General features: G+C 36.9%; 1 protein-coding gene and 1 long non-coding RNA gene across 2 annotated transcripts in view; one reads left to right on the top strand and one right to left on the bottom strand.

The window, feature by feature from the left end:
- LOC134659711 (uncharacterized) overlaps positions 1 to 3250 on the bottom strand; it is a 33467-nt gene extending 30217 nt beyond the window's left edge. The window contains exons 1-3 of the mRNA XM_063515404.1: positions 2501 to 3250; positions 1818 to 1945; positions 45 to 163 (exon numbers count right to left, since the gene is read on the bottom strand). Coding sequence (XP_063371474.1) covers positions 45 to 163; positions 1818 to 1945; positions 2501 to 2929 — 676 coding nt within the window. The 5' untranslated portion in view covers positions 2930 to 3250. The remainder of the gene's footprint in view (positions 1 to 44; positions 164 to 1817; positions 1946 to 2500) is intronic.
- LOC134659713 (uncharacterized) overlaps positions 1 to 18010 on the top strand; it is a 247646-nt gene that overhangs the window by 6152 nt on the left and 223484 nt on the right. The gene's annotated exons all lie outside the window — the stretch shown is intronic.

The raw sequence follows: 18010 nt of genomic DNA, 5'->3' as shown, positions 1-18010 counted from the left end.
ATTTATACAATAAACTTTTTTTTTTTTTTTTAATAAACACTTACCATAGTTAAGCTGGAGTTTCCTCACAACGAAATCATACTTCTGGTTGAGCCAGCGTACGGCGCCGGTGCCAGTGGCAACAAGCTGCTCCTCCGTTGTGATCACCGAGGGCTCAGAGCTGCTGGCAAACAGGGTTACATCAAACATTGCCATACAACCATGCGAAAGAATTGTGAAAATAAAATCGTAGGCCGTGGACTGGACGCACGCGACTTTCTTAAGACCTCACGTGAATTTTTCTACAGTGAACGAAACAGAAATACCCCATATGGAGTACTGCTGTCACCTTTGGGCAGGAGCACCTGGATGCCAGCTTGGACTCAATCCAAAGGCGCGCTGTACGAATCGTCGATGATCCCAAACTCACAAGCGGTATTGAACCTTTAAGTCTGAGGAGAGACCTTGCCTCCTTATGTGTGTTCTACCGCTTGTACAATGGGCTGTGCTCTGAAGAATTGTTTGACATGATGCCAACGGCAGCTTTCTATCACCGCACCGCTCGCCATCGGCATTCATCCACACACCCTAGAACCTAAATGGTCGCGTACTGTGCGGTTTAAGAGGAATTTCCTCCCGCGGACGCTCCGGCTGTGGAATGAGCTCCCTTCCGAGGTTTTCCCGAGGGTCTACGGTATGGGGTTCTTCAAAAAAGGAGTGTACAGGTTTTAAAAAAAAGGTCGGCAACGCGCATGTAACACCTCTGGAGTTGCAGGCGTCCATAGACTACGGTGACTGCTTACCATCAGGCGGCCCGTATGCTTGTTTGCCACCTATGTGGTATAAAAAAGAAAAAAAACCTACTACATGAATAGTTACGAAATTTTGGAGCGCGTATCTTAAAATTAGGTCGAATGAAAAAAATACACGTGAGGTTATGTGGGAGAGCCAAAAACCTCACCAAATATCACCAAAGGGGAGGCGGCAAAGCATCTACAACCCCTCTCGTGTTGCAAGTGTCTAGTTAGGTGGCACTATTTTTGCCAACTCTTCCAAGAAGCCTAGCAGACCCCTGATGTAGCGACGAGAGACCCCGAGGTGTCTAAGGGCTATAGCACAGAATATATTAAAGAGGTTAGAACGGCTATCGCGCGCAGTTAGTATCGGAACCGGTGTCGCCGCTCGTTCCTCTCCACATTTCCACATTTCTCGCGCAACGGTAGTAAAAACTTGTGTGCCTGGTGAATGGATACGCCTCCTTTAGACAGATTTGATGTCTGGCTTCTTAATCTGAACTTTATTGTGGCGCAAAAGGCATGTTTACGTTTTTCGGTCAGCGTGAGCGAGTACTAGCATGCGAGCGTTTGCTCGTAACCGGTGACACGTACCCTGCTCGCATCGCCATTCTACTTGTTCTGTGGGCTATAATAATCATTTACCATCATGCGATTTATTCGTTCGTTAGCCTCCTATCGGTTTACTGACGATAATTTTGCGTGATAACGTCATAAGAAAACATTGATGAAAAATTGCATACTTATATGTTACCATGGAGATCTGTCCACAACGTTACCATGGAGATCCGTCCACAACGTGACAATTTTTCGTGCATGCTACTGGTGTTCATCGATTTATAAGACATTATCACGTCAAAAGGCCTCTTCCATGGAAGAGGCCTTTGCCAAACGGCATACAGACCAAACCGATGTTGTCTGAAATAGTTTTAATTAGTAATTTGATAAATTGTGTTCAATAATAGTTAAACTCTTAAATTGTAAAATACTTGTCTGAATAAAAGGCTTATATTATTATTATTATCACGTCAAAAACGTTGTTACCTTTCAGCATTCTCCGTCGGTGGGTTCTCAATGATGGCCACCTCATACTCCTGAGGCGTCTCCACAGTCTGCTGGTTGTTGCTCATCTCGTACTGCTGATAAGTGTTGGGCTGTTCCTCCACTTGTTGCTGAAACAGGACAGTTCAGAATAAAGATGACTGTCTTTAACCCTTTATAAAACCTAGATCATCACCTTATTGCAGCGGTCGGCAACCTTTTAGCAGCGGTCGGCAACCTTTTAGCAGTCAAGGGACACATAGTAGTTAACGAAGTTGATGCGGGCCGTACTTTGTTAATATGACTTTATCAGACATTCTCGTTTGTCAATATTACATACAAAATAGCCAGGGAGGCTCGCGGGACGCAAGCAACAGGTTCACGGGCCACGTGCAGGCAGCGGGCCACAGGTTGCCGAATGCTGCCTTATTGTATTTTTAAGCATAGAATTTTTACGACTATTTATGTTTTGATCTGACTAGAGTTAAACAAAGCTAAGTTGGCAGCGAGTTTGATAGCCCAGACTATGCAAGTGTTATTTTAAACGTCAAACTTCTATGAAATCATGACTCTGGTCTAACTTTAACTATCTTACTGAGGTTATTTATGTGTCTTATTATTAGTTTAATATAGTAGCGAGGTAGACATAGCACTCAGTTAGTTTTTATTAAATGAACCCCACTTACATTGCTAACTTCAGGTGTACCCTGTACAAAAGTGGTTCCTTCCTCTTCCGGCTCCCCTTTAACATCATAAATGGTCTCCGCCATCACAATGCGGCCCGAATTGTCCATTGTCCACATTCCGCCAAACGCAAAGTTCGAAGGATTACCGCTTTGTTCGTAAAGAATCACTGTATTTGGTCCCAGTTGGACTGGCTCTCCTTTCATGTTAACGAACACGGGCTGCTCGAAATTCCCTTCCACCAGCTGCCCAGTATGCACTATCTGCTGCCCTTGCTCCACAGGCACCTCGACAACTTGATTTACAACCTCCACTTTGTCTTTCTCCTCGTCAGTCTTTGCTCGGCTCACCATAATTTTTTTCTTCTCGCTTTCCCCAGGATCGTCACTTTTCCGCTTTATCACAGTTTTCTTTTTGTTTTTCTTGTCCATTTTTATTTGTTACACTATGTAATTGCACTAAAACGCGTATAAAATACGCTGAGACGTGATATTATTTAAATATTTGGAAATAAAAGTAACTACAGTAAACAGAGGTACGCCGCACCCATTTGACAACATTTTTCCTGCAGATGAATGTTTTAATGTGAAGAAATTAAACTAAATATAGCCACTTCACTAACTGCTGCATTAATAACAGCAAAAATGCTTGTTTGATAACATAAAATTAAGATTAAACCGCCGTATTTAAGTGCGAAAGGGACAACTCAACTCAAAGAGACGCCATTTTTAATCGCCACACATTTTACTATTAATGTTGCCATGTGATTCTAATATTCTTCCGATATTCGTTACACTTTGTGGTTTGTTGAAGGGTTGCGTTACTTGCATCTCTTTCTTCAATACATCAAACGAAAGTGACACAACAAATAGTAACGCCATAACATAATACAAATATTATTCTACTTGTTCCTTCTTGTTCAGCAAGTTTTATTATAGTGTGTCAAAAAACTGTCTCATTTCAAACATCGACAACTATCTTTGTCTTACATTAGTACTAGCACCCAAAAGAAAAGGATGAGTATAGTTTTTTTTGTTACTATTTACTGACAAATTGGTTTGACCAACTATAATTGAGTTTTATTAAGCCCATTACACACTATCGCACTGCACCGTCACCTTGGAGCGTCACCCCTAAGTGAGAGCGAAAATATCTGTTTCTCGCTCTCACTTATGGGTGCGACGCTCCAATAGTCAATTTAGACTCTCGCGCGAGCCACGAGACGAGCCGCGAGCCGAGCCACGAGACGAGAGTGTAAGCGGTGGGCTCGCGGCTCGTCTCGTGGCTCGCAAGCTCGTCGAGCTAATATAATTTAAACACTAACGGCACGGCATAAGGTTTATAACCGAATGACAAGCCGAACGCGAGTGTAAACGGTGGACTCGCGTCTCGTGGCGCGGCTCGCGCGATAGTCTAAACCGAGTGCAAGGTCGCGGTGCGGTGCGATAGTGTGTAACGGACTTTAATATAGGTAGATATAGTGTAGTGTATAACCGGCCTTATGATATCAAAAACAAAACAAACAAATCTGATGTCTATGGTTAGTAGTGTCTATGGCAATAAAACCCCGAGAAAGGCGGGAAGTAAAAAAAATCTTATCTTAAAATTTATTTGAATTGCCGAATAATGTTTATTTCCATGTACCATGGAGGATACTTGAACTAGAGTCGACTCGATCAGCTTGTAGGCTATTTAGAACACCTCGCCTGCTTATTACATGCCCAAAGTAACAAAAAAAGTGCCATAGAAAATTAACGAACTGCTTTAAAAATGTTCATTTCATACTTTTCATATGTACAAAAGGTTATGGGACCGACTAAATTGTATGAAATTAACTTACTTACTTATATATTTTTATGCCATGTAAAAAATTACTTGAGTTAATAGTTGCTAATTATTTATATGAGTCATAAAAGCACTTACGATATTGGCGGAAGTTACGTTCAATTTAGTATCGTAATGGGCAATAAATTATGCATGAATTGAGCTGATTTTACGTTTCTTTCATAATTACTTATTAACTAAACTAACTTAGTAACTACTCGCTTAATACACGATAAAAAATCTAATTAGGAAAAAGTGTAAGAAGTAAGTACCTATACCTTATAGGGTCATCGCGCTAGTTTCCGTCCATACTCTAATTTTCATCCACTTGACAGAATAGTGAATAATTTTAATGGAATTTAATTTGCTACTGGTGAAATATCATTTTTTAGGGTTCCGTACCCAAAGGGTAAAAACGGGACCTTATTACTAAGACTCCGCTGTCCGTCCGTCCGTCCGTCCGTCCGTCCGTCCGTCTGTCACCAGGCTGTATCTCACGAACCGTGATAGCTAGACAGTTGAAATTTTCACAGATGATGTATTTCTGTTGCCGCTATAACAACAAATACTAAAAACAGAACAAAATAAAGATTTAAGTGGGGCTCCCATACAACAAACGTGATTTTTGACCGAAGTTAAGCAACGTCGGGCGGGGTCAGTACTTGGATGGGTGACCGTTTTTTTGCTTGTTTTGCTCAATTTTTTGTTGATGGTGCGGAACCCTCCGTGCGCGAGCCCGACTCGCACTTGGCCGGTTTTTTATGTAGATATATATATATATATTGTTTAGACATTAAGGATTGTAATAACTCCATGTGCAGCAATGTAGGTTTATATTCAAATTTCGTCAAGTGGACGAAAACTAGAGCTGGACGAAAACTAAAGCACCTACCCTATTATATTATGTTCTTATTTTTATTCGTTTATTGATGTATTTGTTGCAATTTACAGCAAGGTTAGTTGGTAAGATTTTATTGATTGAGCTGCTCAAGTACCTACTCATTATTACCTTAAGAATTCAAAAATATCCTCCTCCTTGCGTCGTATTCCTCAATATTGAGGGCCGTGACCTCCCTTTTCATCATTCTCTTTTTCTCCATCTGGGGGCCCACTGCGAAAACAAATTGCGGGGATCTTTCTTTTTTACTCCTACGAAGGCGTAAAGAATGACAGAGAAAGATGCCCGCAATAGGCTACATGACTAATTTTTTTTATGGTATCAATCGATCGGGTTTGTTTTTAGGATCAAATGTCTATATGGGACCCATTGCATTAAAGTAACACAAAAGTCAGAAATTGTAGTCAAAGTCCGACAGTCGCACTTCACTCTCGAAACGCCCTATACAAAACGGCCAGAGGCCGTGACCTCATCGCCCATCTTGTAGTATGGACAAAACAAGAAAATTGCGTTTTTGTCGGTGAAATATTGCGTTTATGTATATAGTTGCCATATAATATTTTTTTGGATGAAATGTAAGGAATCGAATGGTACCCTTACTTTTATCGTTTTTGGAAGTTAAAAAAAAACTTAAATTTTGAGTCTTTCAGGTCCTGTAATTTTGTAATTTTTCAATATTTTATTTTAATATCCACATTATTGTGATAAATTGCTCGTTTGCTATCTATTTTACTAGATTTTGTTATAAAATTCAACATGTGTCATCATCCCTATTTGCGGACTTCGATTTTGGCGGTTGTCTTTGGCGGTGTGGAGAGCCATGTCAACTGTGGACTGTGGAGTGTGTTAAGGGGCCCACTGATTAACAGTCCACCGGATGATACCGGCCTGTCAGTTATAACAAAAAGTTGACAGTTCCTAACAACTGACAGGCCGATATCGTCCGGCGGACTGGTAATCAGTGGGCCCCTTTAAAGTTCAAAAATATGGTGTCATCACATCAATAAGAAAGTACTCGTATAGAATTAACTTGCCATGACTACTCAAAAGAAATGAAATCACCTACCCATTGGCAAGGTGCGGGAAGTGGCGCTGATCGTCACAAACACAGGTAATCTTATGGAATGTCCGACATTAGTACTAGCGGCAGCCGCTTAAACTAATTTTACTCCATAAGATTTAATGTATACCTAAAGTCCGCCAAAATGAGGGCAGCACCAGTCGTGCACCTAGCGAATACAAAATCGCAGAATGTATTTAATAATCTACGAGTAAACCCTGACAAGACTTTTTAGGGTTCCGTAGCCAAATGGCAAAAAACGGAACCCTTATAGATTCGTCATGTCTGTCTGTCTGTCTGTCCGTCTGTCCGTCTGTCTGTCCGTCCGTATGTCACAGCCACTTTTCTCCGAAACTATAAGAACTATACTGTTGAAACTTGGTAAGTAGATGTATTCTGTGAACCGCATTAAGATTTTCACACAAAAATAGAAAAAAAACAATAAATTTTTGGGGTTCCCCATACTTCGAACTGAATTTCAAAAATTTTTTTTCATCAAACCCATACGTGTGGGGTATCTATGGATAGGTCTTCAAAAATGATATTGAGGTTTCTAATATCATTTTTTTCTAAACTGAATAGTTTGCGCGAGAGACACTTCCAAAGTGGTAAAATGTGTGTCCCCCCCCCTGTAACTTCTAAAATAAGAGAATGATAAAACTAAAAAAAATATATGATGTACATTACCATGTAAACTTCCACCGAAAATTGGTTTGAACGAGATCTAGTAAGTAGTTTTTTTTTTATACGTCATAAATCGCCTAAATACGGAACCCTTCATGGGCGAGTCCGACTCGCACTTGGCCGGTTTTTTTATCTTCACTGTGTTGCGGATTTTCAATAGTAAGGTCAGATGGGATAAGATAAACACTGGGACAAGACAAGAGTAACACTTGTAGGGAATATTCATACTGTTAATCTTGCCCCGAATAAAATAAACTATGTTTCCCTTACCCCACATGACTTTAATACCTACTAATTTATTTTAAAGGCAAGGAGACTCTTGTCAGGCTTTAAGTAAGGTCAACCGAGGTAAATGCGTCACTTGAGGTAAATGCGTCTTTTAAAGATTTCTTCTAAACGGAACATTTTAGAACTATTGCAATTAACCCAGAATTAACCCTCTCTGTTTGAAGTGTGGTCACTGAACTTTTAATGCAGACGGCTATAATTGGAAATTAAACGAACTTACCTGTAAGTGAAGTTCATTTCAATTATATTAGCTGCACAAACTTCGAAATGTTAATTTTAACTTGTAGTACGTGCTTTATCATGTAGCCTGTTCCATGAATGTTACAGAGAGGCAAAGCCAAAATTAAAAATATGTATCTGATTTATGAACATAACTCCTACGTTGAACGATTCCCGCGCTGTCAACTGTCAATGTCATTTAGTTTAGAGTAACAAGCCAAGACATAACACTTTCACTGCCAGTAGCCCGCTAGGATTCTCTATTCTTAGGTACTTATCGCTACAAAGCGGAAAAAACATATGGTATCCGCTATGCTTTTAGCTCACGCTGGCAGTGAATATGCCAATAGATGGAACAACTTGGCCCCCAATTCAGCAAAGCCAATATTGCCATAACTTTGACAGGGATTATAGGTACACGAATCCCTGGTTGTCTCAGGACAACGTGGGTACTGGGTGGGATGGGTTATCATTTCGAAGTTTGTGCAGCTAATATAATTGAAATGAACTTCACTTACAGGTAAGTTCGTTTAATTTCCAATTATTATTACGCTGCACAAACTTCTTCAATGATAATTTTAACTTGTAGATGTTTAGAGATAAGTATTCAAAGTTTGTTTTGGCTTTGTATTACAACAATGAAATCATTGATTAACAATGATTTATTATTTCATTTTAAATTAGGTACCTTTTTAGTTATCATTAACTATTTTCAAAATATAGGTATGTATATTTAGTTTACAACATTATTTAGAGATCTAGTGATATCATTTCATCAAACTGTCTATCGTATAGTATAGATAGTTGAAACAAAAATAATTTGATCCTTATTTATTAATAGGTAAGTATTTTCATTTATACCACCAAATACCACATACAACTTAATTATTATAGGAAAGAAATCAAAGGATAGCATGAGATGCATCTGTTGGCGAATACAACAACTATAAGCAACTCTTGGCAGTGTGTTATTGTTGGTTACACCTTTAAGTAACACTTATTTTCTCATTTATCATAGTAAGGATTTACCAAAATTATTGGATGGAACCATGATTATGAAATTGAGAAAAATCATTACAAGAATCACTCCACCTTGATGTTTTTCTTCCACCAACTCCTAAACGATTTACGGTTGACACAACACATAACAGGTTAAATAGGTGATGAAAATAAAAATATATCAATACAAATCTTTAAGAGTTGACTTATGTAATCCCTCTACAAATCGTTTGGGAAGTGATTTTTTCATGATTCTGAGGGCAATAAATAATCACTAACAAGTTAACTACCATCACGAATATTATTGTTCGTTATTTATATATACAGGTAATCAATGTTTTACACCTCATTCAATTTGAAATTAGTGTTTTCCCTGAAAAAATTAATGCTATGGATAGCAAGGGTTGCTGAAATTTATCAATCAGAATAACAGTAAAGTTTGATATTTTTTCAAGGACAGGGTTTGCACGTTGTATAGGTACAATCACAACAGCTAATAAAAGTGATAAAGTAATTTTTTACTTTTTCTTAATCCTGTAATGAATGATTTTCATTAGTTGGTGACATTGTTAATAAATAATTTAAGACCGATTAAGGGTACTAGGTCACACTTTAAGGTTGAGTTTGGTGTAATCGAAAAAACGTTCTTCATAAAGTGTTCAATTCTATCATTTGAGGAGAGCCTATTCCCCAATAAAAGCACAAGAGCAGATTTACAATTATTTACACATCTATACCCTCATTACATAATGCTATTAAAAACGGCAAGCACTTCTGAAACAGATGCCATAAAATAATTAATGTAATTATTTTTACATAACATACACCAGTATTTCAAGTGTGTACTGTGTGTGTGTGTGTGCTTGACGGTGTTGGGCGCAAGGGATTACACCGTACTGTACTCCTTTCTCCTCTTCCTCTTCTCCTTCAGTGATGGCTGATGGCACTTCCTGGATAACACTGGGGTAACCAGGATAATGGATAATGGGGTAACCGCTGTTGAAACTTGAAACCAGTTAATAAAATATGTTTTTATAAATGAGAGTTGGGGCGCAAATCTTATACAATTATATGTACATATGCGTGTAAATATTTTGTAAACTGAGTAGTTACAATGACCGTGCCTTGATGCCTTCTACTTTTCCTAAATTTTAATACCTTAGATTTCGTTTCAGTTGGAAGGAAAACATAGATAAAATATTTTTTGCAAAAGCATCTACTTATGTAGAAAAAACATCTGGGTTACTTCACCAGGATATTTATATAATAACCAATAACTCGTGAGGTATATGGATTTCCAAAATGTTGTAAGAATTTCAAATTTAATTTGCGTTAAATCTGAAATCTTACATTATTTTCTCTCAATCAGCTTATGACACTTAAAGCACATATAGCATTTAAGTAGAATATTGTAATTTCTCTTTTCACACCACTGCTAATGTTCCTAGACATAAAAAATACTGTATTTCATTTCACCGGTTTATAAATAATTGCGATAGCTGTGTTGTCTTCTCTCAGATGTATCTCAGTGTGGTAAACCGGAAAAGAGGGTCTTTAAACATAAACAAGACCACCATAACCTGAACAAAATTAATGTACCTAATTCATTCTATTAGGCTTATTTAATAATTTCCACACGGGTGTAAGTATTACCGTAAGTAATTAAATATCTGGAAAAAATATATATTTATAACCCTTTATTTTAATTAGCCACCAAATTATGTCACACTAGGTGATATATTGGCATTGTATTTCTTTAAAATATACGAAATTCAGTATAGGTACTTTTATCTATTCAGCTCTTTAAATACACACATAACCATATTCATTAGCCAAACTTAAATATCTATAACTTGTAGTTATAGGTACCTATAACTTGTAGTTATAGGTACAACAACCCATTTATATGAGCAAAGTTCATTAAAACTAATTACAATGTGACCAATATATAAAGGACTTTATCTGTTGTTTAAGTTTGTATTTATCCTTATCGGCTAAAGAAATAATTGTAGTATTACCCAGCTTTCTGAGGTAAGTACTAAGGAGCTAATTTCATTTGATTATAGCTCCATATAGGTAATGGTATCAAGACTAATTAAGTGTATCTTGTATATGTATGCACCTACATGGTATAAATAACATTTATAATAATAAGCTTCAACAATAGATATATAATCTAAACAATTGCTCATTATGTGACCTCTAGATCTTAGACACTTCATGAAAGGTCTGACACATATCGACACCTAGTCTAATAGTCTAATAAAAGGACTTATGTCATTACTTCATTAGTTTCATAACAGTTCCAATTCCCTGTTGACTTAAACTGCTTAGTTGCAATAAATTTACTTCTTCTATAGGTATCTGTATTTATTTCTCTTAGGATTTGGTAGAGAAAATATTGAAGTCAATATTAAACTGTATAAAGTGTACATTATTTTATAAGGACATCATAGGCATATACACACAGTATATATCACAGTCACATAGTTTTCTAGTATTTGACTATCAATTTTACAGAATTGATCATATTTCGGAATACCTCTAGGTATTAGCACAGACAAAAATTTAATTTTGTATGACAGAATCCTTGTAAATATGATGTCACTGCAATTAAAGAAGTGTATTTAAATAAACCACAGCTTTTGAGAATTTGTTCTAAATGAACACAGGCTGTTGTAATGTCACTTGAGTGCGACCACATTGTGACTGCAGAGAGGAAAGTGTTGCTCCGCTTCCTTATCGCTGCTTTTGACCAGGGTTTTTTGTATGTTGTAATGTTAAATGAACACTTTATTATATGAAACAAATAGTAACAGCAAAACATACATTGGAAAATATGATTGATAATCGAGCCCTTGAAGTTGAAGTACCGGGCCGTAAGCTATTAGTTTTTCTGTTAGATTTTCTTATAATATCACTTGTCGACAGCATGTTTTAAAGAAATCTCTAATGCCATTTATTGTGCTTTAATAGTATTTAAAGGACCGCTGCCTTAGCGAAGATTCTCAGTGATGATAGTCACACAAATGAAAGTCAGTCACTTAAAAGCGACAGCCGGTTGCAGCACAAAATTGATTGAGAGCTAAATCATCACAGTTAGCAAACAAATACTTAGCCTTATTCATTACTGACAAGCATCTCACCAGCCGCAGTTCAAGTCGCTGCCAATAAAATTTTACAGCGCAGATTATTTTTGCATAATCTTGTTTGGGTCATACTGGTTTTGTAATGTTCTTAATTATACATCTGAAAAAACAAACAACGAGGTTGTCTTATTAGGATTTTTCCATATCCAGATTTCTGGTGCCTCCGTCTCACGATGTCAAGATTTACTCGCTTAATTCCTTGCTTGCTGAAATAAGAATAAATATTTTAATTCACCTACTTGAAGATGAGTACATATCAAGAGACGGCCTAATTTGGCATACCACATTGATTAACTCATGGGGCCACAAAACCCAGTTCTAGCAAGACTTGTGGCCTTAAGTCCACTGCCATTGGCAGGTAGGATATGAGCCATATCTCAGTGCTGTTAGTAAGGAATAAGTGACAACACCACAATGTCCCAAATATACTGGCATTGAACACACCTAGTATTAGTATGTGAAAGATTGCCAAGTTCAAATATCATCAGAGATACCTAGGTTAGTACTCCAAAAAGCTTAGTATAGCCATTTTACAAACAGATGCACCTAGAATAGTGCTCCAGATTGCAGTGCATAGCTCAGTCACCATGTGCAGTTAGCAGACAGACACACCTATAATAGTGGCCCAGAATGCACAGTGCACAGCACAACCACCGTGTGCAGTTAGCAGACAGAGGCACCTAGAATAGTGCTCCAGAATGCACAGTGCACAGCGCAACCACCGTGTGCGGTTAGCAGACAGATGCACCTAGAATAGTGCTCCAGAATGCACAGTGCACAGCACAACCACCGTGTGCAGTTAGCAGACAGACGCACCTAGAATAGTGCTCCAGAATGCAGTGCACAGCTCAGTCACCATGTGCAGTTAGCGGACAGATATACACCTAGCTAGAATAGTGTTCCAAAAAATCCAGAATGCACAAGTAGCACAAACGTCGAAAATCATGAACAAATAAGCACTTGATACTGGGTCCACTGTATTTCCTACTTTGCGTTTATTTCCCTTTCGGAATTTTAGATACGTATTAAACATTCGGTCGCTGGCGAGCGAGGAGGGCACAGATTGCTTTTTATACGCCACGCGAAAATCGCTTTTTTCTCTACGCCGCTGGCGGAGATGGAGATGATGATGCAGACCTAAAATAAAAAGTAGGTACCTACGTCCATGCCCTGCTAGATTCTTATTTTGATATGCAACATGTCCGGGTGGATAGTCATGCTATCCACGAAACGACGCCGCCTTTGACCTTGGTCGCGAAAGTAGCATTTTCTTCTTAAGTCTTCTTGTATTTTCTTCCAATTTTGTAATTGGTCGGACTGTCGTACACTAATATTTTATTTTTTCACATATTTATTATATATTTACTATTATTTCCTGTTAAAAAAGTTATATTTTATTAAGCCCTAATGGTCTAGGCTAACATGAATAAACACAATGACATTGACAGTTGACAGCGCGGGAATCGTTCAACGTAGGAGTTATGTTCATAAATCAGATACATATTTTTAATTTTGGCTTTGCCTCTCTGTAACATTCATGGAACAGGCTACATGATAAAGCACGTACTACAAGTTAAAATTAACATTGAAGAAGTTTGTGCAGCGTAATAATAATAGTTATAATATGTTGCGTTTCGAAGATATCTTCAAATGACGCATTTACCACAAGAGACGCATTTACCTCGGTTGACGTTACGTTATTCATGGTTTTGTTGCAGTGTTTGTAAGTGTAATACTTGCGATTGCGATAGTAGCAGTGGCTCCCATTCAGATAGATATTGAAAACGACCCCCTTGTGTTCATATCGAACCCCGTGGAGTCCGAGTTCCCTGGACATTGGATCCCGCAGAGCATACTCAGAGTCATTTTAAATAGACCAAATGATCCTTCTACGAAACAACCATTAAAAAATCCAGCTAACAGACTGATTCAAGCAAAATCTTCAAAATCACCTACAACTAAAAGTACTACTTCTACACCTAAATCTACTCCAACAATTACTAAACCTCGGACAGTAATTACTGAAAAATTTACTAAACCTACATCCAAAACAACTATTACCAAAACAACTACCGAAGAATTAACTACGCAAGAAACCGCAAGCACTACACCCTCAACAACATTTAAAGCACAAACTACACCAGAAATAGCAGCAACAACAACAGCAACAATACCAACACCAAAAACAACGGCATCAAAAACATTAACACCGACAACGATGACATCAACAACAACTGATCCAAAAAAAAAAAGATCAACAACAATAACAGTACAAATACTACATGACCGAAGCAATCCTGTACAGTAGATAAATCTATTGAAATATATATTAAAATATATTCTGGTCCATGTTCATTAATTTTTTTTATTGTCTAAGAAATTACAGAAATTCCACTTATAAGACAACTTATAAATAGATAACTTACAGTAATTACAAGTTACGCAATAAGCAAGCACTTATGACAGTGTTAACAATAAACAGTTGTATTTGGATTTAAACTAATAATTAAAACACAAGAACAAGATTGTTCTTGGAACTATACCATATACCAGCTCTTTTTTTGCATTAAAAAAGATTACACGATTTTGACATGTATATTTATTGGAAAACACTATTGTTTTGAAAAATATGTAACAACTATATAGCATATTAAGCATATATGTTCATTTATATTCTTTTGGTTTCAAAAGTAATAGTTAACCATTTTTGGAAGCGTTTTTCAATAAAAAGACAGGTCAATATCGTTTAGTCTTTTCTAATGCTAAAAAAACGAGGTATATTTGAAAACATGATGCTGATCACCCATGTTAGACCACTTATCTATAAATGTTAAGGGTTAGTAACCTAACTGTTGAAGAGAGTGGCCTCTTGGTGTACTTGTAGGTGAAGCGGTGGAAGGTTTTGCATGACTATGGAGGTCAGTGTGGACCTCGTTCAGCCATTTGGAGTATCTGTAGCTTATCTCGTACGTTGCCTATATAATAGGTTCATTCGATCAGCTCAATTCATGCATACCTAATTAATTGCCCATTAAGATACTAAATTGACCGAAACTTCCGTCAATATCGTAAATGCTTTTAATTATGATGAATACACACATTTTATTTCATTAATTTGTTGAGCTGAATTTACGTTTCTTTAATAATTACATGTTGTAGTACCTAAACTACTCGATTAATGCACAGAAGTACGTATGTATCTCATATTTGTTATATAATAAGTAGTTTATTAATGTATTTGTGGCAACTTGCAGTAGGCTAGTTGACATTTCATTTCATTTATTTCTATAACAAGATGATACATTATTTAGGTATTTACATTGACTGTACGATTCCCTATGAAATTTAAAAAAAATTATTACCAACTAGAAGAAATCATGGAACTCGACATGCACCTAGTAATCTAGTGTATGTACCTAGTTAAGAAAGAAATAGAATTCAAAACAACTTGTCAAGTGGATACCTCTCTCCAAGTAATACCCACTGTCCCCCTAGTTGTCACTAATAGGTACCCATACAAAATCGCAGAGTGTACTCTAACTAAAGCATCAGAGAAATATAAGTAAAGAAAGAGTGGTAACTCCATAAATCAGTTTTCTTACCAAAACGCGAGTTATTTCGTAGTCGACATCTAACGTCAAGTAGTGGAAACTATCAGTACCGCTACTAATGAAAAATGTACTACTAAAACAATTTCCAACTAATATTATTTATAAGTAGAAGGAGTCATCCTTTACATTACAATGAATAATGTTTTGAAATTGTCGTTGGCATAACCGGTGCTGATGCTGACAATTTCTTTGATTGTACATGTCTAACATGACATACTATGCCATTAAGCCGCTTGTAGCAACACTATCTCAGGCCCAAATAAAATCTTATCAGGCTTTACTTATTCAATAATCGTTTCGTTGCAGTGTTTGCAAGATTAATACTTGCGATTGCGATAGTAGCAGCGGCTCCCATTGTGGTCACTGAACTTTTAATGCAGATGGCTATAATAGTTATAATATGTTGTGTTTCGAAGATATCTTCAAATGACGCATTTACCACAAGAGACACATTTAACTCGGATGACCTTACATTATTCATGGTTTTGTTGCAGTGTTTGTAAGTGTAATACTTGCGATTGCGATAGTAGCAGCGGCTCCCATCCAGAAAGATACTAAAAACGACCCCCTTGTGTTCATATCGAACCCTGTGGAGTCCGAGTACCCTGGACATTGGATCCCGCAGAGCATACTCAGAGTCATTTTAAATAGACCAAATGATCCATCTACAAAACAACCATTGAAAAATCCAGCTAACCAACTGCTTGACTCAAAATCAGGAAAATCACCTACATCTAAAAGAACTACTTCAACTCCTAAATCTACTCCCACTACTACTACTGTAGTTACTAAAAAAATAACTAAACCTACGCCAAAAATAACTATTACTAAAACAACTACCAAAGAACTAACTACGAAGGAAGTTGTAAGAACTACACCCTCAACAACAATAAAAGCACAAACTACACCAACAACAACAACAACAACAGTAACAACAGCACCAGCAATAGCAGCAGCAGCAGCAGTAACAACACCGACACCAAAAACTACGGCATCTGTAACGCCAACAACATCAAAAACAACGGTATTAACAACATCAATAACAATAGCAACAACATCAACACCAGCAACAACGGCATCAACAACACCTACAACACCGGCATCAACCACAACACCAGAAACGCCAACAGTAGCAACATTACCAACAAAAAAAACAAGATCAACAACAACAACAAAATCATGGGTACCAGAAAAAGGAACCATTTATAATAGTGTTAACGGCGGCGGTGGATAATTATTCTGGTGTAATATCTATTAAAAGGCTTGTAATTACGATCCATTATTTTATTTTATCACCATGAACACCACGCTGCGCTCCAGAACAAAAGTAGTCGACGTAGCTCGGAAAGCGGCCAAGCTAAAGTGGGACTGGGCTGGTCATGTCTGCCGAATGCCGAGTTAGCTGTGGGCCAAGATCGCCACAGAGTGGCAGCCCAGCTCAAAACGAGGAGTTGGCAAACCACGTCGGCGATGGCGAGACGAGCTAGACTCATTTTTAAAGGAATGGCCAGAGACTGCACAGGATCGGGAAGACTGGAAAAAGTGGGGGGAGGCCTTTGCCCAGCAGTGGGACATTACAGGCTCCTAATAATAATAAATAATTTTATTTTATAAAAATAAAATAAAAAAGTCCTGACCCATAGGTAAATAAAAAACATACATACCTACATAAATTAAAGGAAAAAAGCTTAAGTGTAGAAATGAATTTGTAGCAAATGAGTAGAAAAAAAATGACATGCTTATCGGAAAGTGACATACAAGTACATAACTAATTATAAATGTACATAATTAATTACCGAAAAGCACATTTTAGTGAGTTAATGGAACACTTAGACAAAAAGGTCGACATCGAAGCCATTGAAAGCTTAGTACTTATAATAATTGCTTTTGTTTTCGTTGGAATGGATTTTATTTAAAATATTAAGAGTCACACGAACCCGCTTCCATACAATTTCTCGTTCGTCAGATTATGCCCTATAATAGAAAAATGTTATAAATAAAAAGCACATTTCTACAAAAAATACTTTATTCACAAAAGATAAAAATTCAATCACACTTTATTTCTTAATTAAGTACATAACTGTTCTTGATTTTATTAAATATCTTACACCATGATCGTGATGGCACTAGGAATGTCGCTAGATGGCTTTTCAACTTTATTTGACAACGCCATCTAGTTTTTGCGCCTACAAAAAATTCAGTATTCAAGGAGGTTGGTATTCAGTTGTTGTATTTCAGTAGTATTCAATTGTATTTCATTTCAACTGTGACAGAATATGTAATATTAATTTAGTTTTTTTTACATAGATGTTGAAGTTATTGAACTTAAAAAAACTTACCAGTTTCTTAAAATAAATGTCTAGCGAACGGCAGTTTTGATCGTACAAGAAGTATAAACAAGAACTTATAAGATAAACATTATGAATACTACAAGTTTTACTATCATATTTTACCACCGAAATAACTATAATAAATTAATAGGTATACCAAGGAAATAAATAATATTAAGACGTGCTATTTCAATGTGGATAAAAACCATAAATCCGTTTTTTTTAAAGCGCTAATTAGGGCCATTTTTTAGACTTTTCTAAAATAAACCAGTATCTCGAGCCAGTGGCAGTTTAAACCCCATTTATTTTAGCTCATATTAAAGTAGCATTAGACACATGTTTGATATACATTTTCCCTGTAGATGTGTAAAATTCTAAATTGAACAATTAAGTTCACAAAATACTTTGCTCTGTAAATGCATACAACTAGGTAAAAGAAACAAATTAGTA

The sequence above is a fragment of the Cydia amplana genome, chromosome 25 (genome assembly GCF_948474715.1).
Source record: "Cydia amplana chromosome 25, ilCydAmpl1.1, whole genome shotgun sequence".
Lineage (NCBI taxonomy): Eukaryota > Metazoa > Arthropoda > Insecta > Lepidoptera > Tortricidae > Cydia > Cydia amplana.
This window is presented reverse-complemented; position numbering and strand designations above follow the sequence as displayed.